Source organism: Wyeomyia smithii, chromosome 1 (assembly GCF_029784165.1).
Source record: "Wyeomyia smithii strain HCP4-BCI-WySm-NY-G18 chromosome 1, ASM2978416v1, whole genome shotgun sequence".
Lineage (NCBI taxonomy): Eukaryota > Metazoa > Arthropoda > Insecta > Diptera > Culicidae > Wyeomyia > Wyeomyia smithii.
This window is the reverse complement of record NC_073694.1, coordinates 11748657-11775290: the sequence shown is the minus strand read 5'-3', so window position 1 is coordinate 11775290 and position 26634 is coordinate 11748657. Positions and strand designations below refer to the sequence as shown.

General features: G+C 38.5%; 2 protein-coding genes across 2 annotated transcripts in view; one reads left to right on the top strand and one right to left on the bottom strand.

The window, feature by feature from the left end:
• The window catches only part of LOC129717457 (CAD protein), a 107199-nt gene that overhangs the window by 10500 nt on the left and 70065 nt on the right, over window positions 1-26634 (bottom strand). The gene's annotated exons all lie outside the window — the stretch shown is intronic.
• LOC129717464 (uncharacterized) lies at window positions 5730-24876 on the top strand. Its single transcript, XM_055667372.1, has 4 exons — window positions 5730-6266; window positions 22136-22273; window positions 22334-24209; window positions 24274-24876. The coding sequence occupies exons 1-4, from the start codon at window positions 5872-5874 to the stop codon at window positions 24808-24810; spliced, it is 2946 nt and encodes a 981-aa protein (XP_055523347.1). The 5' UTR covers window positions 5730-5871; the 3' UTR covers window positions 24811-24876.

Below are 26634 nucleotides of genomic sequence, written 5' to 3'. Positions count from 1 at the left end.
CTTGCACCTTGAGCTGGTTCCCCCCCCCTCATCTTCTTAAAGACTTCTGAGTACTTGGACCCGCCCGTCTTGAGTATGAGGGCATCACCCCTACTCCGCGCCTTTTTGACCTATTTCGGTCCTTTGGCTGCTCCGCCATCTTGGCGCGTCGCACCTTCTCGACGCTTCCTACCCTCTACGGTAGTTCAAGGGTTGCCCGTAGCCTCCACCTGTGCCGTTTACCCGGTGGACCTTGAACCGGTTAGTGTGTTCTCCCGTGGGAGTAGCACGACCAACCGTTTCTTGGTGTACCCGGGGGCCGCTTACCCCAGGAACTGCCTCGTTTGCTTAGCGACCTGCCCCGTAGAGCAGACCGCCGCGAACGAGGGGACGTCTGTCTGCACCTCTTTCGATGCAGTCGCCCTCCTGGTCCTGGCCGCTTTCTCGGCCGCCTTCATCCGAGCTACGAGTTCTTCGTGCTCCTTTCTGGCTTCATCAATGGTGCTCCGAAGCAGGAGGAGGCTCTGCTTCAGGTCGCCAGCGATATTCCGCCTGTTCGCCGAGAACTCGATTATGGCGTCGAGTTGTGCAGACAACGCCGTCACTCTTGGCCGCGTGTCCATGCACCTTTCGACGGCCTTGACTAGCAAGGGACCGTCTACCGAGATGTCTGGTGTGGACATAGACGGATTCGCCGTTTTCCACCTTCAGACTTCGCCGCATCCGTCTCCGCCTTCTTCTGCGGAGACCGATGGATGCCACCTCGTGCGAAGGGATTTGGTAACCCATCCGCACCAGTCTCTTTTGTTTTTGGATTCATCATTTTTATTTTAAATGGGTCCCCCTTCCAGCCGCCATTCCTGTCCATGGTGGAGTAGTCGCCTATGTGGTCCCATGGTGGGCTATGCCGAAGCAGTGAGGTCATGGCTATGGTAAGCAGTCATAGTGCCTTATGAGCAACTATGACTCCACCGACCGGCGAAAGTCAGGAACAACCATCTGATCCTACTCCTGCCTGATTCCCACCAGGCAATGGACTCGGAACGTACTGAAAGGACTGCCAGGTTTTATGGGACGGAGACCCCTGCATCGGGTACCACCTCGATCTGGTGCCAGCCGGAGGACGTGGTACCATTACGAAATCCATCACATATCCATTAATTACGCTACCAGTTGCCATAGTTGGAACTTTACTGGAACGCGTTACACGCGTAGTCACAGTCAGCATGCGGCTCTGGCACGGTTCTTCTCATCTGTCGCTCTCTGAAACTCGGCAACGAACCAGCCGTTACACTGTCTTCCTCGCGTCGTACCTACCACCTCTCTCGCAGTCGTTTCGATGGCACCGTGGATACTGCTCCACAGCTAATTTATGTCTTACACTCCTTCCTTCTGCTGTTCTGCGATTCGTCGATCCAGCTCTCTGGCGTATTCAACCGCTGAATGTTGAAACGCGTCGTCCTCTCTGTGCGAGATTTCAGCACGTTCGACAACCGTGCGCGGATCTTAAAAACGACGAGATAATGATCAGAATCAATGTTCGGTCGCCGAAATGTCCTAACATCAGTAACATCCGAAAAGTGCCGACCGTCAATCAGTACGTGATCGATATGGGAGCAGGCTTTTCCATTCGGATGCCTCCAGGTGTGTTTTCGAATATTCAAATGTGGAAAATAGGAGCTACATATGGCCATTCCTCTGGCCGCGGCAAAGTTTTTCAGCCTCAGGCCGTTTTCATTGGTTGACGAGTGGAGGCTATGCCTTCCAATGATCGGACGGAAGAATTCCTCCCTCCCAACCTGTGCGTTTGCGTTTCCGATGACGACTTTTACGTCGTGCTTTGGGCACTCGTCATATAGACCCGTTCCGATAATTATAAATACACTTACGATCAACCGTCATTTCAAATAACGTGCAGTATTCAACCAAACGTTGGCTGCGTCATGTTGTTTACATCCAAAAGAAACAGATGCTGTCATTTTTTCTAACATTTAGTGCGAAATTTTGAAAATGCGTGGCCTTTCTCCCGAGCAAAGAAAGCGAATTGTGCACGAATGGGGCACCGTGAGTGGTCTTTCTATAAGAAAATTAGCCAGAGAAGAAGGTATAAGTGTCGGAGCAGTTCAAACCGCATTGCGGAAGTATTGTGAAGAGTGCACATTTACTGATGCCCCAAGACGTGGTAGAAAACCCGGGCCTGTTGATCCCACAATGGACAAAAAGGTTAAGGAATACTACAAGCGGCATCCTTCAGTATCAGTACGAGATGTGGCGAGAAAGCTTGGAACCTCGGCGAGTAACGTTATGCGTGCCAAGGGAAGAATGGGTCTGCAGACCCGTCGGAAGCAGAAGCAGCCAAAACGAAATCCTCGGCTCGGAAGCTTTATGACAAACTTCTGACCAAAAAAATGGGGTGTGTTATCATGGATGACGAAACCTACATAAGACTGGGCTATAAGACTCTGCCAGGACCGCAATTTTATACATCACCGAAGGAAAAGGATGTCCCTGGACCAGTGAAAGCCATTTACACCGAAAAATTCGGCAAGAAGGTAATGGTTTGGCAGGCCATTTGTGAATGTGGGAAAATATCTCGTCCATTCATTACGAATGACACAATGAATGGTAAAATTTACGTGAAAGAGTGTTTGCAGAAAAGGTTGTTACCCATGGTTAAGCAGCATAACAATCCTCCAATCTTTTGGCCCGATCTTGCTACCTGCCATTACTCTAAGGATGCACTAGGGTGGTATAAAACAAATAATGTCACATGTGTCCCAAAGGAAATGAATCCTCCAAACTGCCCTGAAATTCGCCCTATTGAAACTTTTGGGACCAAGGCAAAGATGAGGAAATATGTCGAAATAGCGGACAATGTTGAAAAATTTAAAAAAGATTGGCTTAAAGTGGTAAAAATGGTCGGAGAACACACTGTGCAAAAGCTTGTGAGTAGTGTTAAGAGAAAAGTTCGAGAACTCGCGTATTCTACGAAAAATAATCCCAACTTGAATTGAATTGGAAAGAAAACACTTATCATCTATATTTCAGAATAAAATGATCCGAAAAATCCTGTATTTTTTGTTTTATTCAAGAAAGAAGATGTATTTATAATTTTCGGAACAGTCTATAGATTCGCTCAAGCTTGTCAGAGAACTCACCTTTGACTTCATCGGATTTGTCGTTTGTCGGTGAGTAGGTGTTGATTAAACTGTAGTTGAAGAATTTGCCCTTAATCCTCAACACGCATATACTGTCAGTTACGGGCCTCCACAGGATGACTCTTGTTTCCTGATTTCCCAGCACTACGAAACCGACGCCCCGTTCCGCTGCTCTTCCGCCACTGTAGTAGATGTGGTCTTGAAGGAAGTGTGTGCAATAGGGTCTACTGCACGGAATTCCCTTTCTACGAAATTTGGCCACCGAACCTCCTGAATCGCTGTAGTTCTCGAGCAAGCAAGCCAGCCCGCGCCGGTTCATTGAGAGATCGGATGCTCCAAGTATCCAGTTTCCAATCGTTTACCTTAATCTTTTTCCGTGTTCGTAGCCTAGGTCTTTGCCGATTGAGCCGTTCCGTATTTCTAATTTCGTTGTGCGTGGTTGAAGAAAGGTTTCGGTATGCTACCTTACCAGAGTTGCGATACCTACATCCTGCTGATGAGGCTGCCATCGTAGGTGTAGCTGGCGGGATACAGCATTCCATCATCCAGCCGCCCGCTCCGGATCAGACGCTGTTAAACGCCGCCCCTAAAATGGAGACGCAGCCGCGTACGACCTTCCCAGTCAGTATACGATCATAGTTTCCACCGGGGGTTGGCTACCCGATCTCCGCTAAGTTTACTCGTATCCCGGTCGGCACCTCGTGAAGGTTGGGATAGGAGTCGCTGGACAGAGGTGAATGACCACATTGGGGTCTCAAGTTACACGTATCGAACCATTCTGAACTCTATACAGTATCGGAAGTGTGGCCTTGCCTGTATCCGCGGTTTTCGAATGATATCGAACCAATGAACAAAATAGAAACCTGTTTCGCAAGCTAGGCTTTAGTGTCAAACAAAAGTGTCAAACAAAAAGAAAAAGCCGGTCGCCGCATTTTACCTCAAGCGACTTGAGTTGAAGTGATGGTCTACAATCTACGAAATAAACCGTGCTAAGATTATACTACGAATCTGACTTTTTTAATACAGTGATCATCCAATTTTATCGCCCTCTCGTTGATGTTTAGTATGATAAAATAGGGAATCGGGAATTTTTTTTCATTAATTTTTTGCTATGGAAGATGGTAAACCAATAATTCAATACGTAAAATCAGCGATCTAATCATATAAAAATGCAGTTCTATTTGTCTGCCTGCCTCTCTGATCCTTATAGACGTAGAAACTACTACGCGGATTGCTTTCCTCCATTACTTAAAAACGGTACGAGATATCGACCTCATTTCAATCACTTTTCCCGTTTAAGGCCATGGGTAATCATATATCAGTTTTCGAAAAAATCACAATTTTTGGTGTTTATACTAAAAATTTAAAACACTGATTCCTAATATTATATTCGACCTAGAGAATCACTCTGATTTTTTGATACTATTTCAAGAATATTCGTGATTTAGGTTTTGGTTATTTTTTAATCCTGCGTATGTTTTTTTTTCATTTTTTTTGTGACTATTTGTTATTTTTTTATTTCGTTTTAAGCCTACTTCAGTTTGTATTTGAAATCAACTCAATGTCTCATTTCATGCCACTTTCAGCCTCATTTTTACGTGTATTTCCGATTCTACTTTAATTCTATTCTAGATTCTATTTTGGTATTCCTTTTCTATTTCTATACTCTCTCTCTTTTTGAATAGTTTAATTTTGATATCCTTTCGATAGTTCATATCAAAATTATAACATTACTTTGCGATTTCCTTAACTTTAGGTTATGTGTCAAATTTTTCATGTGTGATTTCGTACTTTTGTTTATGTTTTGTTTTACTCAATTCGCAATTTTTTAACATTTTTGACTTCAAATTTTCAACTTCAGTTGGGACTTTAATCTGGTTTTTGATAAGGAAATCTCACATGTTAATCTTCTTCGGGTTTTTCAGAAATGGTGAATTTTGGTTTCACACTTACAGTTTTCGATTTAATTTAAAAAAATAAATTTTGAATCAGAATTTTTTGATTTTTTTTTCTATACCCATTATTTTTGTTAGATGATATCTGACGATTTTTGATATTTTGTGTTCGTTATAAATTTCAGCAGTTGTTAGTGATATAAAATTAAAAAACCAACAAGAAATATTTGGAACGCTTTTCCAAGCGGGTTCCGCTCTAAGCAATCAAGATAATTGATGGCTACCAACTACAAGTTTCTCTCCCTCCCCCCGGGACCACCGTCTTTTATCAGCCACCTAGCGCAGATTTTGCGGAACTGATTGTGTCTTCCAGTATGCTGCCGCGGGAAGCAGCAGCAAACCACGGGATTGTTTCCAGCATCATGAAAACTGTACGAGACTGTAAGCCGTAGCAAAAGTCGCAGTTACGCACTAGCCACAGCCAAGACACATTAGCATTGCGTCACCGACAAACAAACGGAGCGGCAGAACCGAAAGTTTGCCCGATAACTGTTATTTTTTATTTTTCTCTCGCCTCCACAGCGCAGCGCAGTCTATCTGTATAATTGGCCTCATACCTGTTCGAACTGATAAGAAGGAATGGAGTTCGATTTTTTCTCTTTATTTCGAACCACGTATTCAGTTTGACTAACTCATCCCGGCGGGTAACAGTGATCGGAACCTCTAGAGTCTTAACCGTCCGTTCCGCGAATCGATCGAGAGCGTACTGTAAAACTTGAAAGTCGAAATGTGTGTCCTCCTATTTGTTCACTAGAAGCTTCACCACACAACGCAAAAAAATGGGCCGTTCCGCCTCCAAGCAGCAGGCGGCGAACTCGCCGAACAACCCTTGGGAGGTGGAAATAGCCCGGAAGAAACGTCGCGAGCAGACAGTGAAGGAACGTGCCGCCGAAGTGGAAGCCGAACGGAAGCGCTCGGAAAAAGAGCGCAAACGTGCGGAGAAGGAGGCCAAACGCGTCCAGAAACGCAACCGTAAAAAGCGAAAATCTCAACTCGAAGAACTGCAAGACAGCGAACCGCCTCCGATTGTGCGCAAATCGAAGGCTAAGTTGGAGGAAAGTGATTACGACTCGGAAGCGATCCGCCGGATGCAGGATCAGCTGGCGTTCAACAGTGATGTGTTCGTGCTGAACCAGCTGCTGCTGGGAGTGCAGTTCTACGGGAACTATGAAAGGTTCGTAGTGTAACAAAATCGTTTTTCGTCGAAAACTGACGGACGACCATTCGCTTATCAGCTCCGTCCGACTGACGACGACAGGTTGTTCGACATGGTTCAAGGCTTGGTCGCAAATATGTGATGGGATCAGATAGGGCGAGGGAGAAAAAAAAGTGATTTCACCGAGAACGGGCGTCGCGAGCAATAAGTGCCACAAGTGACAGGTGACATGTGTGTGCCAACACTGAGTGACTTTTACAGAGGAAACGGATCAACGGGCGGACTCAAGTGCGCGTGCTTCAGACAGATAGATAAGATCGCGGATTGTTCGGTGTAAACGAGCATCAGATAGTATTCGCCCGGCCGTGCAGTCTCTGTGCAACCGTGGATCAATCAATGTCCGATAAGAGATGGGCACTTTCACAAGTGTGGATTTGTTCCGCTTTCGTTGTTTGCCGGTTGCTTGCGAATGACCACTTCAGATTGGTAGTTAGTGAGCCGTAATGATTCAGGCATACAATATAAGGAGGAAACTGGTTTGATTTGGTCTCAAGGCTGCTAAGTACATATTGTTGATTTTGATGCAAAATTTGCTCAGATCCAAATAGTCTTTTTTTACATTTTTAACCTTCGAATTTTGCGCGGTAAAATTGATGCGCGGTATTAAAATTATACAGATTAGTTTTCCATTAGGCGAACTGTACAGAAATAACGAAAAAAGGTTTACCATTAATATTCTAGCACTAGATACTGATTACGTATGATATACAAAATGTGGTTTTCTAAAAAGTTAATTGTAGCTGCCTCCACATTTCATTATATTATACATCCTGTTCGGGCTCAGTTCCAGTTTCGTTTTTATCTAGTTTCAGTTCAGATTGATCAGTTGAAGTTAAGATTCCGCTTTACAATGATTTGAACTAGTAACAGTTCAGATTCATATTAATTCCAGGTCTTTTCTTTCTGTTCCAGTTTAAGTTTAGTTTTCGTTTATTTTGGTTAGAGTAGATTATTCTCCAATCGATTTCTGCTGCAATAACAAAGGAAATCCGTTGGAAACTAACCGTGTGATAACAATTAGACCTGATTTCGTCCCCTTTCTATCTATGAGAAAATAACCTCAAGTATTTCAATGCACTGTCTGGTGGTCCTGAGAAGGACTGTTTGTTGTTCCATATAAAAATGATCGGAAGTTACTGTTACCGTCCGCTAGTGAACGGATGTTTGACAGAAACGAGAAGCCAACTGCTACCCCGTTTGCTCGAATGTGACCGTGTATCGCTTAATTTGTTCGAACCGAAAGCAGGCTCTTCTATAGCCTAAACAGAGCATTCCCGGTTGACTAGGTATAAATCTAGCTTGACGTTAAATTTTTTGACATATCAATTCTTTCGCTGGATTCCAGCAAACATTCATTTTGCTGGAACTGTTTTCTATTCAGCAATAGTTTCGCTGTATTTTCGCGAATCACTGAATCGATTACTAGTTTTCAGTAAATTGATTAATACTGTTTCACAGTAAAAATAAAATTACTGAACGAAGTTCAGTTAATTGAAGAACTTAATCACAGTAACATTTTGAAAGAAATGCTGTAATTCAGTAAACAAGTGTTTTGCCGAAACGTTTTCAGCAATGTACTTTACTGAATCATAAAGAGAAATTTTGGTGTGCACATTCCTCCGCACGAACTGAAGGATGGAACGACCAAAAAGTGCTTAACTTCAACGCATTAATACCATAATCGATTATTTGAAAAAAAAAAAAAAATGTAAGCCCCCGATTTTTGTTGGCGCAGGTATGTAGAATGGTGTGCCTACTTTGTTTTCGGCGCACACTTTTCAATTGTCAAAATGGCCTCCACGCTAGAGGAACAGCGTTTAAAAATTCTGCAAGCGCATTCAGAATTTCCGCTTTTGTCGCAGAATAAATTAGCTTGATTTGCCTCAAACAACGCTGTTTAAATTGATTAGAGTGTTTGGGAAGAGGTTGACCACAACTAGGAAGCCTGATCGAACAGACAAAGAAAAGAGCTGGGCTGTTAACGTACAAAAAGGTAAAGACCCCAAATAAACAATAAACAAAAAAAAATCAGCCTAAACGAGGACACGTCGATGTTGACCAAATTCGGCTGTATCGTTATGGATAACGAGACATACATCAAAACCGACTTTAAGCAGCTTCCGAGACCGGGAGTTATTGATACACAGTAGGGTGCCAATCATCTTATGATAAAAAGTGACCAGAAAATTTCAAAAAGAAACCCTATACAAAAATTCAGCTCAATCGGACTTAAAATGGGGTGGCGCAAAGCGATTGAAGTTTGGCCATTTTGAAAACCGAAAAATCACCCAAAGGGGGGGGGGGGTCGGAAATTTCGGTTTTCGAAATTTTTTTTTCGATGCCAAATGACTTAAAAACGCATGAAACGTCGAGAGCTGGTGTCATCGTAAATTTTTTTTTTTTTTTAAATTGACTCCTGGGACTTCGTTTTTTCAATTGTGTCGTTTTTTCAATTGTGGAAGGCGGAGTTTAGAACATTTAGAATTTATTTCATGAAGTTGATTACTAGTCTCTCGAAATAGCCTGTATAATGATATACACTATAACTAGCATCGAATACATTATGTTTCATTAGGGTGGTTCATTTATTCTCCATAGAGTGGTTCAGAATATTGTGTACAAAATGGGTATAAAATGAAAAAAAATCACTTTTCACTGAATACCACTAGAAAAATTCCTGAAAATATAATATTTGTTATATCATCGCATTAGAGTGGCAATGTTGAATTGTAAAAAATAACATGCAAAATAACAAGACACTGCAAAACAAATTTACAAAATGTTTCAAAAAGCTATCCTGTGCAAAAAAAATATCTCAACCAAAATTAAGATTGTGTCTTGCGGAAAATGTTGAATGCTTTCATATCATTTGCAAAATCACACACGGGAGGTATGTACATGAAACGGTTGAAACTGATATTATATGTTTTTTTTTATTTTGTTTGAAAAATTTACCCTCTAGGACACTTGTACTTGTTCTTTCGAATGTTGTACCAGACAATTTATTCGTTTTATTTACCACAATAATGTCCTTTGCCAACACTTGATCGAACACACAGTGCTCTGGCTTATATAATCGGACAATAGACTGTATCGATGTTATTCAGTGATAATGAGAGTATAGGGATCTCAAACAGGCACGCAACACAATTGACTCGTTGTTTCTGGGTTTGCGTCGTTTTTAAAGTTCGACCATACATCAAGTTTACATCATCAGAACGTGAACTGAATTGGCTGAAACCTTGCATAGACGTTTTTATAGGCAAAGGATGCCATTTTGTGCTATTGGTTTAATTTTTTGAAACACAACTCATTTTTGAAAAGCTATTGAAAAATGCTATTTCGGATAGGTATTGATGATTACAAATATTTTTAGAGCCAACACGGTTCGTTTGAGCGGTGTTTCGTCTTCGGAAAAGTTGAAGATAATAGTTTTGTCTTTCAAAAAAAAAAATATACACACTCTAAAAACAAATTATTTATTAAAAAAAATTAAAAAGAAAGTTTCAAATTTATTATCCAAAACAGTCCATTTAAAAAACTGATTTTTTTTTATAAAAACTACGAAAGATTACCTAAAAAACGAAACCGGTCATGGAGGAATCAAAAAAGAAGTTATAATTTAAAAAAAAAATTTCCACAGGGTACATTTTTTTGGAAGGACAAAGTTATTACTCACAACTTTGCCAAATACACTATGCCAATTAAATAAACCGTTTTGACTGTAAAGATATTCTTAATTCCTCATAGAGTGCTCTATTGGAAATAAAAAATATGCCTACAGTCGAAACGGTTTGTTTGATTTGATTGGCATAGTGTTTTCAGCAAAGTTTTAGATCATATTTTGTCTTTCCAAAAGAAAAATATGCCTTCCAAAAATATAATTGAAAAAAAAATTTTTTTTTTCAAAAAATTCAAACCGTTGATGAGATCGAACTTACTTTAACAGAATTAATTGGCATAGCCCCTACCCAAGTAATTCTAATGAAACAAAATTTACGAGGCGAAAAAAGTCAGCGAACTGGAATTTCCCTTGTTAATTATTTAATTCATTTTAACCGCAATGAGGTTAACAACTTAAAATTTTTTGAAAAAGCACATGCTTTGTATAATGTGCGTGTAAAGTGGGAAATTTATAGGAAGTATGGCGGAGGTTAAAAGCATATCACCCAATGCCGTACTTGCCAACGTTATGGCCATGGTTCCAAATTCTGTAACATGGACCAAAAATGTCTTAATTGTGGAGACTCTTCTCACAAAAAGGACACATGTCCTGTGAAAGAGAGTAAAAATTTTCGCTGTGCGAATTGTAACGGCAACCATATGTCAAATTTTTATCGATGCCCAGCCCATTTAGCAATTCTTAAGGCAAGGCAAGTTAAACAAAATTCAAAACAAACTTCAAAACAAAATTCTCCAAGCGTACCAGTGACGCATAGTTTACCTATTCCTTTGCATACTCGTTTAACATATGCACAGGTTACAGGTAGTTCGAACGTTCTACCGCCTAATGTTGGTAGTTCGAAAATGACCGTTAATATGTGAGGTAAGCAAAACACGGTGGAAAATAAATGTACACCTATTACCCCAGCTAATATCACCACCGAAAATATTTTTTCTAATGTCAACTGCCTGGGGCCTATTACGGCAGGTAAACTTTCTTTTCTGCAACAAGCAATGTTCGATCTTATGAACGCCATGTTGCAGGCAAAATCAATGTTTGAATACTCTAATAGATTGCCTGTGAGAGCTTGTGTGCCTCAGGGGAGTATCTTGGGCCCAATCTTATAAAACATTTTTACTTCTGATCTTCCTGAATCACCACCAGGTTGTGAGAAATCTCTGTTTGTGACGATACAAGTATTTCCGCAGAAAGAAAAAGCCTTCGTGTTATATGTAGTCGGCTACAAGAAAGTTTAGATATATTTTCTTCATACTTGCAGAAATGGAAGATTTCCCCTAATGCTTCTAAAACACAGTTAATCATTTTTCCTCATAAGCCAAGAGTTTCATTTCTCAAACCCACCAATAACCACGTTATTAAGATGAACGGTGTGGTCTTAAATCGGTCTGATCAAGTTAAATACTTAGGGCTAATTTATGATAAGAATCTTACTTTCAAGGAGCACATTGAAAATATCCAGTCAAAGTGCAATAAGTATATCAAATGTTTATATCCTCTTATCAACAGGAATTCTAGACTTTGTCTCAAGAATAAACTGTTAATTTACAAACAAATTTTTAGGCCAGCAATGTTATATGCAGTTCTCATCTGGACAAGTTGTTGTGCAACCAGGAAGAAGACACTTCAAAGGATTCAGAATAAACTTTTGAAAATGATTTTGAAGCGTCCTCCCTGGTTTAGCACGAACGAGCTACATAGGCTCACTAATGTAGAAACATTAGAAAATATGTCAAGCCAAATTATCAACAAATTCCGACAAAAACCGTTGCAATCCTCAATTGCAACGATTAGCTGACTTTACAGTCAGTAAGATAGTTTTAAGTTTATTTTAAGTTTTGTTTTATTCCTTTTTTCTCCTTGACAAGTAGGTTTAATAATTTTCCTACAATTACATTAACTTAACTACGAAAGCTAATAACATTCAATAATATAATACTACAAGGTATACAGCCCTAGGGTTGTATGAAATGGTGACGTGGGACTAAACCCCAAGTAACACCTGCAACATCTTTTACGAAAAAATGAAAGGTAAATCTTATAAATAAGTCATAACTAAGTTACTGGGAAAACACTAGGTTTCAATTCAATCGCATTGATGTTTAAAATCGGAATGATGTTTTGAATCGGAATGATAAGTTGAAGTTGTAAATACATTACAAATTGCTGTAAAAACTGATTTATAACATGTTTATAACAAGCTTTTGTCTTGAGAATGTAAGAGAGACAACAGTGGTGAATATGTGTTTGACAGCAAAACGTATAGTGGAGACAAAATTGAAATATGGCCGCAAAAGTTGTAGTTCAGTTTTAAATCAGTTGTAAATGTGATTTTATGGTGTGAACTATTTCTTCTTCATCAAATACAGTGCAGATCAAAAGTAATGTTAAAATATTCATCAAGAGAATGTGAACAACAAAATCGTTCGATCTGATCAGCCATGATTTTTATTTTTTTTTAGTTTTACCCAACGATCTTCGGTTTTATTATTATTATGTTGATCATCGTTAATAACCTCAAATCAACGTTTAAAAATTTCTGTTTTACTTAAATTTCAAAATATATTACTCAATGTTTGGAGAATTTTTATATTATTTTCTTTACTACAACTATCAAGATGGTAACGACGATTTTTTTAATAGATTGTAGTAGCTCCATATAGCCTTGCTTAATTGGTTTCACGATTCCATCTCTAAATTGAGGCAGAATTTACTCCTCGTTTTGTTCGCTTAAAGAGTAAGAAAGTTTAAATAAATAGTACACAGTGCCTGACTTCTTAGTTCACCTTTCACTTGTATGGGTGATGTTTCAATGTACATTCTTTCATTTTTTTGCGATAGTTTTTTCGAAATAAACTTTATAGATAGTAGTTATCTAGAGGACAAAATCTTTTGGTAATTGGTGTACCCTTTCAGCGAGTGCTAATAATCCGCATGGCTGCCTCGTTAGAGCAAGCAGAGTGCTAAAATAATATTCAACACCATATTTCTTTGCTAAAGGCACGTTTCATAATATAATTCTATCGGAAATATATACCTAGGGGTCATTCCTCTGGAGTTCGTCTGTTAGTTTTTTCTTTATTTTAATTTTTTTTTTTCAAAAAATATGATATTGATTACTATCATGTTGTGGTATTTTCGAAGCGCGTAAATTTTAACGAAGTACAAGGCAAATATTCACGACAAATCTAAAATCGCACGTGAATTTATTGTATTTAATCACTATACCAACACCCTATTCTATTGATGAATTGTTTTGATAATTTCTCAAATGAAGAGCCATGATTATTTTCGTGGGTTATTTGTTTTGTATGTATTAGAAACAGTCACCAGCGTGTGAAATTTCAACTCATTTGTGCAATTTATTTAAGACTTATCAATAACAGGCCACCATTTGTTGGCACTGAAAATGAAAGAGTGGTGGTTATAGTCGTTATAAAGTTGTTTAATATAAGTCGTGTGAACAATTCATTTAATGTTGAATATAAATGTTATATTGGCTCCGCCCCTTGCGCTTTTTGAGTTGTTAACAAGTTGTATATCAGTTTATACGTTATTGTACCAGTGACGAGATTTGTTATATATCAATTACCTAAACTTATTGAAGACTGACCGTGTTACTAGGGACACTGTAATTAGAAGGATTTTTAGTTACAAATGTTACAGAATCTGCAGACAACAACGGTTCGTTCGTACTGTGATTTGGCATTTTTTACATGCAGACTCCCCATAAATTTTCTTTTTATAAATATATTGAACAATACTCGAAAGAACTCCGAATACACTTAACGATATTGTGTAGTGTGTAGTGAGCTCTGATCAAATTAAATTTATTATACAAATCTTATTATAAAAATAATTTCGGAGCCGTTACATAGGTTCAGTTTTAGGGAAACATAGGAAGATAAGTTGAACAAAATTATCAACAAGTTCCAGCGAAAAATCATAACAATCAACAGTTACAAGGAAGTTATAGTTCGAAATGATTAATTTCTGTTTTTTGTTTGGCATGTTTTTTTCATTTGCCAACAATCACATTCACTGCATCACGAAGACAGCTAATATACGTAAGAATATTATTTGTTAAGTTGAAAAAAAAAAATAGATCATCTAACAATGTTGAAATGTGAAAAAAAGATTCTGAATAGATCCTAGTGAATTGACAAAATATTCAGAAGCATTCGCTGGCTCTTAAGCTTGTATAAATTTGTATTTTCAGAAATCTACTCTTGCTATCACGATCATCTAGTGAATATCGAAGATAAAATACAAAAAAAATCTTATGACCGTTGCAAAAATGCTCAATTCTTGTTGAGTAGTTTATATTTTTTAAGGTAACCACCCAAGTAACACGGTTAGTCTTTAATAGGTTTAGGTAATTGATATATAACAAATCTCGTCACTGGTACAATAACGTATAAACTCAAATACAACTTGTTAACAACTCAAAAAGCGCAAGGGGCGGAGCCAATATAAAACATATATTCAACTTCAAATGAATTGTTCACACGACTTATATAAAACAACTTTATAACGACTATAACCACCACTCTTACATTTCCAGTACCAACAAATGGTGGCATGTTATTAATAGGTCATAAACAAATTGCACAAATGAGTTGAAATTTCACTCGCTGATGATTGTTTCTAATACATACAAAACAGATGACCCACGAAAATAATCATGGCTCTTCATTTGAGAAATTATCAAGACAATTGATAGAATAGGGTGTTGGTATAGTGATTAAATACAATAAATCTACGTGCGATTTCAGGTTTGTCGTGAATATTTGCCTTGTACTTAACGAATTTACGCGCTTCGAAAATACCACAATATGATAGTAATCAATATCATATTTTGAGGCTCAGGTATATATTTTCGATAGGATTATTTTATGAAACGTGCCTTTAGCAAAGAAAAATGGTGTTGAATATTATTTTAGCACGCCGCTTGCGCTAACGAGGCAGCCATGTTGATTATTAGCATTCGTTGAATGGGTACACCGATTGCCCAAAGGTTTTGTCCGTTATAGGACCACTATCTATAAAGTTTATTACAATAAAAATATCGCAAAATAATTGAAAAAAAAAATGTACATTGAAACATCAAGGTGAACTAAGATGTCATGCACTATGTACTAATTATTTGAACTTTCTTACTCTTTTAGCAAACCAAGCGAGGAGTAATTTCTGCCACAATTTAGAGATGGAATCGTGAAACCAATTAAGCAAGGCTATATAAAGCTACTACAATCTATAAAGAAAATCGCCGTCACCATCTTGATCATTGTAGTAGAGAAAATAATATAAAAATTCTCCTAACTAAACCACGCATTAAGTAATATATTTTGAAATTTAGGTAAAACAAAAATATTCAAACATTGATTTGAGGTTATTAACGATGATCAAAATAATAATAATAAAACCGAAGATCGTTGAGCAAGTCAAAAAAGAGAATTGAAGCAAATCATGGCCGATCAAATCAAACGATTTTCTTGTTTTAAGTAAATTGAATGATAAATTTATTGATTGTAATTTACTGTCAAATTTATTATTTATGTTTCATCAAACATAAATTCCCTGGGTGTTTAAATATTTTATATAATTTTGAATATTATAACAGTAGTTTTGATCTGCACTGTATTTGATGAAGAAGAAATAGTTCACACCATAAAATCACATTTAGGGGTACTGGGGGTAAGCCCGGCACTGAGGGTAAGACCGTCACCCCTAGGATTAAACTAGAAAACGCTAATTAACTGTGTTCTGGAATATGTGAAGTGTTGGTATTTAATATTTTAGACATTTTAAGATACATCGAAGCCACCGTGAAACGTCAAACGTCAAAATAATAGACAAAACATACGCTACTGCAGCTGATGCGTAAACGGATATAATTTTTCGTGAGTGGAACTTAAGCTTTTATTCATTCGAAAAGACTAAATTAATTTTTCGTTGCTCTACAATTTATTGCCTGTATTGTTAGCAATCACAGGAATTCAATCTGAGGTGAATTGAAGCGATAAATTTGTAGAAATACTCTTTTTAAAAAAAAGTGTGCTGTCGGGGTAACACCGTCACCCAGTGAGTGGGGTAAGCCCGACATGGTCTGAGGCTAGTTGGATGTTACTGACACATATTTCTCATCTATTACCGATGTCTCGCTGCCAAATAAATTAATTAATCGACTTAGAACCATGCACTAGGGCTCTTCTGTGATTTATGAATGATTCCAAGGGTTATTCGAGGTGTCAAATGTACTGAATCAAGTCACAAAACTGACCGCTTTCCCGGTGGTATTTGGAATATGCTCCGGTGTAGTCTATGTGATCCTGGCTTCGATTAAACAAGTTAACAATATGATTTAAAGTGTCACATGATAGGCTTGCCGAGTATCAAATTCTTTCATTGTTTATACATAATGTTCACCGGAACTTGTTCCGGCAACCTACCCAGAACCAGCTTACCGACAACAACCAAATTCAACAGTAACATACAGAATAGTAAGATCTCTCATTTGGCGGTTTCCGAATTCAAATTGGTTCAGTTAGTTCGAGTAAATTCATGAACAAACTTAAGTGCCGGTGTTACCCCCAAGGGGTGCCGGTTTCACCCGCACTGGTTGCTAAACGTCGTTTTTATCTTGGTTTCAAAACTTCACTATTTCTTATAAAATAACAGTTGGAAAGTACTGAAAGCTTTCATATCTTGTAGAAAAGAACTTGGGCAATGATTCTGTGGAAGAAATATAACAATATTTACCATCATGTCCTACTAAAGAATCATTTTTCTTAGGGGGCCGGGCTTACACCCAGTACCCCTACAACTGATTTAAAACTGAACTACAACTTTTGCGGCCATTTTTCAATTTTGTCTCCACTATACGTTTTGCTGTCAAACACATATTCACCACTGTTGTCTATCTTGCATTCTCAAGAAAAAAAACTAGTTATAAACATGTTATAAATCAGTTTTTACAGCAATTCGTAATGTATTTACAACTTCAACTTGTTATTTCGATTTTAAACATCATTCCGATTTTAAACATCAATGCGAGTGAATTAAAACGCAATGTTTTCCCTGTAACTTATTTATGACTTATTTATAACTTTTTCCTTTTATTTTTTGCCTTTCTCCTAGAAAGGTATAGCAATCACTGGAAAAACCAAAGGTATAAAAGTGGTCCCAATGGCCGAATGTCATATACCACTCGACCCCTTTCGACGAACTGAGCATTTTCTGTATGTATGTATGTATGTGTGTATGTGTGTATGTGTGTGTGTATGTATGTGCAACTTTTTTTCTCACTCACTTTTCTCAGAGATGGCTGGACCGATTTTCATAAAATTAATTGCAAATGAAAGATCTAGTTGCGCCATAGGTTGCTATTGAATTTCATTGTAATCGAATTTTTTGTTAAGAGGTTATGTATCAAAATGTAAAAATCACGAAACTTCATTATCTCAGAAACCACACAACCGATTTTAATAAAATTTGTTTCAAATGATCGGGCTGTCTCCAGAACCCTTAACTTTTGAATTTCGTAATGATTGAACATATGGTTTAAAAGTTATGTGAAGAAAAGTTATCCTGAGGTTGTTTAAACTCACTCATTTTTCTCAGAGATGGCTGAACCGATTTTCACAAAATTAGTGTCAAATGAAAGGTCTAGTTGCCCCATAGGTTGCTATTGAATTTCATTGCAATCGGATTGTAACTTTGTCCATTGTTCATGAAAATGTGAAATCACATAATGAAAGTAAACATATTGCCTTCCTCCTAACGATCACTGGCTAATTAAAAGGTAGAAAAGTGATCCAAATGGCCGGATGTCATATACTTCTCGACTCAGTTAGACGAATCGAGCATTTTCTGCATATAAGCATGTATAGGTGTATATGTTTGTGTGTGGGTGTGTACGTGTGTATGTACACCTTTTTTCGCACTCACTATTCTCAGAGATGGTCTGACCGAACAGATTTCAATGAAATTAATTGCAAATGAAAGGTCTAGTTGCTCTATAAGACCCTATTGAATTTTATTGTAATCTGATTTCTAGTTTAGAGGTTATGTATCAAAGTGTAAAAATCACGAAACATCAATATCTCAGGAACCACACATCTGATTTGATTAAAATTAGTTTCAAATAAACGGGCTACCTTAAAAACCCTTAACTTTTGAATTTTATGAAGATTGAACATGTGGTTCAGAAGTTATGGAAAGAAACGTGTTCTGGAGACTATTTAATCTCACTCATGTTTCTCAGAGATGGCTGGCCCGATTTTTATAAAATTAGTGTCATATGAAAGGTCTTGTTGCCCCATAAGACCCTAATGACTTTTTTTACAAACGGATTATTACTTTGCCTGTTATGTTTAAAAATGTGAAATCCAGCTATGAAAAGAAACATATTCCAAGACAACTTACTTGGACTCACTCATATTTCTCACAGATGGTTGACCCGATTTCCACAGAATTAGTATCAAATCAAAGGTCTACCTCCCTCATAACACCCTATTGAATTTTGCAGTAATCGGACTGTAACTTCGTCTGTAATGTATCGAAATGTGAAAATCACGAAACTTCATTATCTTAAAAACTACACAACCGATTTGAACAATATTGATATCAGATGAACGGGCTAGTTAAGGGTTAACTGATGAACTATGATTGAACACGTGGTTTCAAAGTTTGGCTGCCCCATACGTTACCTTTTCATTTGATTGCAATCAAACTTAAGCAAGCGTTATGTTTTAATTTGTAAAACAACGAAAGTCTATTATCTCAAGTATTACACGACTTATTTGAACATAACTAGTGTTATACAAATGAGTCATCTCTCAAACTTACAAATAACAAACTTCATAACAATTTGATATGCTGTTTAAAAGTTTTAGAAAGAAAAGAAATTCAAAGACTATTCAACACTTTACCTGCTTCGATCAATATATATGGCCTCAACATGATTTAAATGTGGTATCGTATTATCTGAACGTTCCTGGCATCGCTCGTGATTAAATTGTTCGAAATTAAGAGTCATTGCCTTTATTTCGCTATTTCTTAAGTACTAACATTACGTCAAATTTCATATTTTATACTTTAATTACAACATCAATATTTTAGAACCCAAAGAGTGGATAAACATTTATTGGATTTAAGCATTCATGTAAATCTATTTTTACAAATAATAAGTTTGAATGAGAAAGGCTGAGTCTGACCGCTAGGTGGATTAATTTAGGTTTTTGTAAAAGATGTTGCACGTGTTACTTGGGCATATTCATGAGATAATCTTTTAATCACTATCAATGCAGCAGCATTGCAGTTTTTCCTTGATTTCACGGAATAGAAATCGTGTACCACTGCAATGATAGACGACGAGAGACCAGCGGCGCTCTGCTCCACATAATATGTAAATTATACTGTACGGTATTTTTGCTTTTACCAACATGTTTCTTCCAAGACATCAATTTTTATTATGCTTTGACAGCAGGTTTAGAAATTGTTCAAGTAAAAGGCTTGTTTCAAAACTTTTCGAAATATCTAAACTTAAATTGACCTGTTGGGACGGGGAAACTCTCAACTTTTTTTTGATATTAATACAGAGAATATCACAGGGAATGGTTGGTGTCCATTCACATCGTCTGTGCTAGGAATGCTCGCGTGTGATTGGTCAATTGTTCGCGTGAATTTCCTTGTTACTTTTTATCAATTTTCATCATTGAGCAGTGAAATTATAATGTTATGTTATGTTATGTTATGTTATGTTATATTTAAAAATTCCATCTGACAATTTTTGTCTTAATGAATAAAATTAACAACTAGAGACGATTAACAATAAATAATTAGCGATTCCGCAGGCGACGTAAAAACGTGTATAATGATGACTAGCGTATTATAAAATTGTTACACATTTTATCTATCCAACAATATAATGGTTATTGTTATCCATCATGTGGTTATGCTCTTATCACCGTTTGAAATCTGACGTAATATTTGCCAGTTGCGTTTCCTATTTTACAAAATGCATCCCAGTATAGGAAACAAAGACGTAGTCTCACGTCAAAAAAGCGTACAAATATATATATATATATATATATATATATATATATATATATATATATATATATATATATATATATATATATATATATATATATATATATATATATATATATATATATATATATATATATATATATATATATATATATATATATATATATATATATATATATATATATAATTCTGAATAGATATAAGTACATAAATAAATCATTACAAACCAGCAGACTACTAATTTAAATCCTTTAGAAATTCAATGGAAGATCGGAAAAGTCTAGGTTGCAAAGCATCATCCAAAGAATAAAACAGACTTATGGACCGTCGGACAGGCAGCGTGAAATGCTAGTTCAGCTTCTACTCGTGAAAACCTGGGGGTAAACATTCTACGAAGATTGAATATGGCTTTACAAAACAAAAAACAGGCCACAAAATTTTGGACGTGAGTTTTGTTACTTCAAAAATCACTTTGCTAACAATATCTAGAGAAAAGAAAGCTAATTTGGATTGTTTTGTATATATATTTCAATAGTGTATTTATTTTTGTCGCCACTTTAAAAACACTAACTCACGCAAAAAAATTTCGGAATCACCGACAAAGAAATTTCTCCAGTCATATCTCCGTGCCTCTTTTAAAAAGAGTGTCTGCGGAACATAATGACGTAACATAACATCATACAACAATTAAAATCAGTGCGCAAAAACGAAAAATTATCAAACACTGCAAGTGTATTTATTATTTTCTCCATGACTGTATATGGCCTCAACATGATTCAAATGTGGTATCGTACTATTTGAACGTTCCCGGTATCGCTCGTGATTAAATTGTTCGAAATTAAGAGTAATTTCTTTTATTTCGCTATTTCTTAAGCACTAACATTACGTCAAATTTCATATTTTATACTTCAATTACAACATCAATATTTTAGAACCCAAAGAGTGAATTTAAATACCTTTATTGGATTTAAGCATTCATGTAAATCTATTTTTACAAATAATAAGTTTGAATGAGAAAGGCTTTGTCTGACCGCTAGGTGGATTAATTTAGGTTTTTTTAACAGAAAAACTAAATTCTTAAAGAATTACCCTTTATAAATCCGACGTTTCGGCCGTTGGTTGCAGCCTTCCTCAAAGGAATTAAATATAGCAAATTGAAGCAAAAGACTGCAACCAACGATTGAAACGTTGGATTTATAGACAGTTGTCGTTTATATTATTCAAATTCAATTCCAATTTTTATTTTTTCTGTTAGTATGGTTTCCGTCAGATTCGGTTTTCAGTTTGTAACAGTTACAGTTCAGTTGAGTTTCGATCTTGTTTAAATTCTGTTTTAGTTTAGTTTTTCGTCAGCTTAGTTTAAATTCTAGTTTGAAAAATTTCAATTTTGATGTTTCATTTCAATTTTCGTTCGGTTCCGGTCCGTTTCCGCTCAGTCTTATATCAGTTGAAATTTAGCCTAATTTTAGTGCAGTTTTTACTATGAAGTCACAATAGTTTCTGCCGATTTCAGCTTATAGTTTTATAATAGTTCTATTGCAGTCTTAGTTCAGTTTTAGTTTAGTTTTAGTAGATTATCTGTTCATTGATTTTTAGTTTAGTTTCAATTCGCCATGAGTGCAGAGTCGTGTAATTTCGGATCAGTTTTCGATTATTTTTAATTCCGGGGAAGTTATGTTCAAGCACAGTTTCCAAACAAATTTTTAAATGTCTGCATAACCAGTGCCAACCGTTTCTTATCTTTCATTCATTACATCGCAAGTAATCGAGCATCGAAGCACCGCAAATCGGGAATTTTTATCGGGTTATTGAGGGTCGACATTTCTAAAGCCATGATTCACGCGACACCTCACAAGAAAAAAAAAAAGACTTTCAACCCGTCAATCCAGTCAATTTTTCAACGAACCCACTTTGATAAGGTTCACTCTAATGGGGGTGCAGATTTTAAAATTACTTTCGAAAAAATGCGTCATCATAATGACACTATTCAGCGAAAGATAGATAAAGTGAGCCGTTATCAATGCAGCTGACTGAACGCTAATGGACTGTCGGTTATTTTGTTCCGATCTTTTTCTTTTCTCTCTTCCAGGGAAATGTGGGATGCAATCGAGCGAAATCGACAGGAAGAGAACGATCACAACGGCAGGATTTCGCGTCACTGCAAAACGGTCATCCTACCCGATCGGCTACAGAGTGCAGTCGATCAGAGAATCAAGTTTCAACCCAAGTAAGTCTATCGTTGGTAGTTCTTTAGTTGAACTTTACTTTTCACTTCGCTTTTTTGTAGGCATGGACCACGAAAAAATGAACTGCAACCGTTGCATACCCAAACATGCTACGTGATACACGACAACATCGAGATATCCAACCCCGGAGAGACATCCGTCTACAGCATCCTAACAGACGCACCCATCTACAAGCTGGAAATCGAAGACGGGCTAGAAGAGAAACTAACTAGCACGGGAAGACGCCGTCGGGGACACTGCCATCACGGGTACATCAAGCTAAAAAGTACGGAGTTCATCAAACCGAACAATTTGTCACCACTGGATGCACTCGCCAGCAACTCCAACACGTATGGCGAATCCAGTGGCCTCGGAAGAAAACCAACGAAACAAAACGGAAAATCGAGTAGCGCTAGCGAAAGCGATACCATGGATGAGGAAGACGAAGTCGACGAAGAGGAAGACGACGTACCGATCCGCAACTTCGGCAAGATAAAGTTCCGAGACAGCATAGCCATTAAGCAGCCCAAAACACCCAACGGAAGTATCTACGGGCTATCCCGCCTGATGGTTCCATCCACTTCAACAAGTTCTACGTCACCACCCAGCAGCGAGTACGACTACGCGTATATTACCGCGATCAACACCCATCAACCGTTGAGTATCATGAAGGGATTAAGCGACGATCATCCGCTCAGCACAACAACACTTCCCGACTACTGCGTGACAACAATCAGCTGTCCGACGGAGCTCAACCGAGGCTACTACTCGGACGACGAGTCAGACGCCGATAAGCTGCTCTATCTAGCCAAGAGATCCCTCCAACCGAAGCACAATCCAGTGGAATACGTCACCGAGCAACGGCAGTATCTGAACTCCAAGGGATTCCTAGCCTATTTCATAAACTTGTTCCAGGATGCTCTGGCGCACGATTTAGGCATCCCGAAGGAGGACCTGGATAAGGCAACCTGGAAGGGAGCCATCATATACAGTGGTCACTGGGAAATAGTTCCAGCGATTGTTTGTCCTTGGCCACGCGAAGCGTCCGAATGGGTCGAGCGGAAACGTGACATCAAGATCAACCCACTGACCAAGCAGAAATTCCAATGGCCAACAGCGCCCATGATTCAAAAGGTAAAATCCTTCGGCTGCCACGTCGTACCAACCGGATACGCTCCGAAGCAGGGTAACAACCGCTACCGGCAGCTCGAGTGGAAAGTGGTCTTTCCCGAAGCCGAACGCTATCTGGAAAGTTGCCTCACGAACACCCAAGCGAAGATCTACATGTTGGCGAAGTTACTCTTCAAGACCTTCGTCGAACCGGCTTTCGCAGTCGGTGTTAGCATGTTCAGCAACGAACACCTGCGGGCGCATCTGTTCTGGCAGTGCGAAACAAACTACGCTGCCTGGCCGGAGGACTATCTGGGCGAGGTGTTGGTGCGATTCTTGAACGCCCTGCTCGAGCGCATTAAGACACACAAACTTCCGGACTACTTTTTACCCAGCAGGAATCTGTTCGAGAATATCCCGGAGAAGGTGCTGGTGGAATTGCACAAGCGTATCTTTCGTATCACCGAGAACCCGCTGATGCATGTGCTTATCGCTCTACGGAACATGAAGTTCCCCGGTGGGAATGTGACATTCTATCCGAAGGTTAGGATCAAGCGATTGTACTCGGTGCTGATCATCGACAATCCGCTGAAGTTGGTTAATCCACTGTTTCGCGATGAAAACGAGAACCTGGCCGCGGAGGATTCGGAGGAGGATGAAGAGAATGTGAAAGAGGTAGCGGTTGGCTCGATGGCCTACTTTAACCAGCAGGAGGTGGAGTCACGAAAGCAGCGAACCCGAATAGTGCGCTTCATGGAAGCGGAGAAGATCAAGGAACGGCAAGCCAACGCAGAGCGTCGCCAGTCGGTGGATTCGATCGATTTGATGGTTGGTTTTGATTAATGGTTGAAACTATTGCTATTTGGGTAATTGCTTTTGTTCTAAATTTCAGTTTAGTCCCCTGAAACATATGGAAAACCTACGGCGCCAGTTGATCTACAATATCTTCGTACAGCATTTCATCGAGATGGCTCAAACCTCCTACGTGCTACGATCATTAAATCAAGGTTTGATCTACCTGAAGCAAGCCGAACGGTTGTGCAGCCTGCTGAGCGATGACCATGGGGTCGAGGAAGCCCGCCGCTTCCTGTCCAAGATCTACAGCATGCGCAGCCAGATTGAGAAAACGATCAATAACACGAGCTATGGTCCGGCACTTCCGAAGCGCGTCAGCACCAACCAGAGTCCGCACAATCGACGCATTCGGATGAAGTCCCCGAAGCAGAACGGACACCGAAACCGACCCGCGTACACCAACGTCAGCCCGGGATCGCTATCGCCGGATCGTACTCCCCAGCAGTCGCCGGACCACAACCGACGGCGTCCTCCCAGGAAAGTTGCCGTTCAGGTCCACTCGATACACACTGCGCCGGACGAGCCGGAAAATATCTCCCAGCTGCTAGGGAATGTCACCGTTGGTGCTGCTTAGTTACTTTTGCTTTGAGGTTATGAACTACTTCTGTGATATCGAGAATGCTTTGAATAAAAACGCCTAGAACCCAAAACGAAACGTTAATCTTTTTACAGCTTAGAAATTTTAACGATTTCCAAATTTTCATTATGCAGTCTGCCGAAGCAAGCTATCGCTTGTACCATCCGCCATCGTATTTCGTCAGTAATTTCTCATTATGTGTTTTTTTTTCAATGAAATTATCGAGTTGCCCAGGGTGAGATTTCTCTTGCTTCGATGTTTTTGAAAATTACAATGGTAAATTTACTAGGAGATCCAACGCTTTTTTGGAGTTTTTCCCCCTTTTTTTCTGAGCTGCTTCCTTCAACAAGGAGAACAACGTTGGTTTCGGTTGCAGCTTTCTCAACGCCTTTCTTCTCGCCTTTATTCAATCGTTCCACCAGGGTACAGTTTTTCGTCCTTCATAAATCGTCGATTTCGTTATTAAAATTTCTGCTGCTTTCAGCATTTCGCTGAAGTTATTTTTTTTTTTTTTTTTTGCAGAATGTTAATTGTGTTTTCATACTGTCGCCAATCGGCCTCATCTATTCTCCATCAGCCTGATGGATCCAGGGAACGTTAGAAACACAGGGGGTCGTCGTTGCCGTATCTTCTGCTACAGAAAGCAAAAACATGATATCAAGAAGACTGGGAGCTCTGCCTGAGAATGAGCGATAGTTTTGGCAGCGCAGTCTTTCGAGTAAAAGTGGAACTGACGCATGCTAGTGTGTGCTGGCGATGCGAATGCAAGCCGAACGCACAGGTTGGACTACCACATACCCCCACTTTGTCTTCGCAGCGATGCAAACTTCCACCTCTAATAGAGGGAATACGCTGTTTGATTTGACGCTTGTCATTTGTATTGGATCGATCCAGAAATGCCAGTCTCTTTTTTATGATTTTATTTATTTATTTATTTCGTCAAACATATATGTAGACTGGTTACATTAATTTCTAAACTATAAAAAGCAAAGCCTTGGTGCTACATTCCGATTCGGAACTTGACCTTCTGTTTATTTATACACAGACTTCGCAGCCGACTGTTTAGTGCAAAGGACAATTGCGGGGCTAGTGCTACGATCCTACTGACACTAACAGTCTCTCCCGAGACGAGACTCGAACCTATGACGACTGGTTTGTTAGGCCAGCATCGTACCTCGAGACCATCTGGGAAGTTTCTAACCTATACACGAACATAAAACAAATTAATTTTGTGTCCTCAGTCTCAAGGACTTGAAATACTGTTTCAGTTTATAACGGGACATCGTAAAGTCAATGGCTTCGCAGTGTTGATTATAAGAATTCATCATACTATTTACTGTTAATAATCGCAAATTTGTAACATTTGCAAAACTGGTTGCTCGAGCAAATGACACTTTTATATTTTGACCTTAAATGCTTTGTTCCCAATATATTCTTGCAAATAGACAGTTCAAACAAACTTAGTATCATGAAGAAAGCACCACTTTACACTACATATACAACGAACATTACTTTTAAAGTCAAAAAGGTTGAAATTTTTGCTATGATACTTTCATTTTTCGAACTAAATTTCTATTTTTAACAACGGCTTTTTCCTGTTGAACACGCAAGTTCATTAAGCAGACAGTATATGAAGTAGAGAGAACGAAAATTTAGCGAACTGGATATATGATACAGATTTAGAAAAATATACCGCATCCCGACGGGACTTGAACCCGCAATCTCCCTGTCTCCGGCATGGTGTTTTGACCAATTAAACTACGAGGGACGGTGGTACTGTTCCACAATCTATATCGTATCAATGCCGCCTTATTCTATTGC

Excerpts from the sequence above, each read along its gene's own strand:
- LOC129717464 (XM_055667372.1), top strand. The coding sequence starts at position 5,872 with ATGGGCCGTTCCGCCTCCAAGCAGCAGGCGGCGAACTCGCCGAACAAC. Across the intron at positions 6,267-22,135 it reads TTCTACGGGAACTATGAAAG|GGAAATGTGGGATGCAATCG; the intron begins GTTCGTAGTGTA and ends TCTCTCTTCCAG. Across the intron at positions 24,210-24,273 it reads TGGATTCGATCGATTTGATG|TTTAGTCCCCTGAAACATAT; the intron begins GTTGGTTTTGAT and ends TCTAAATTTCAG.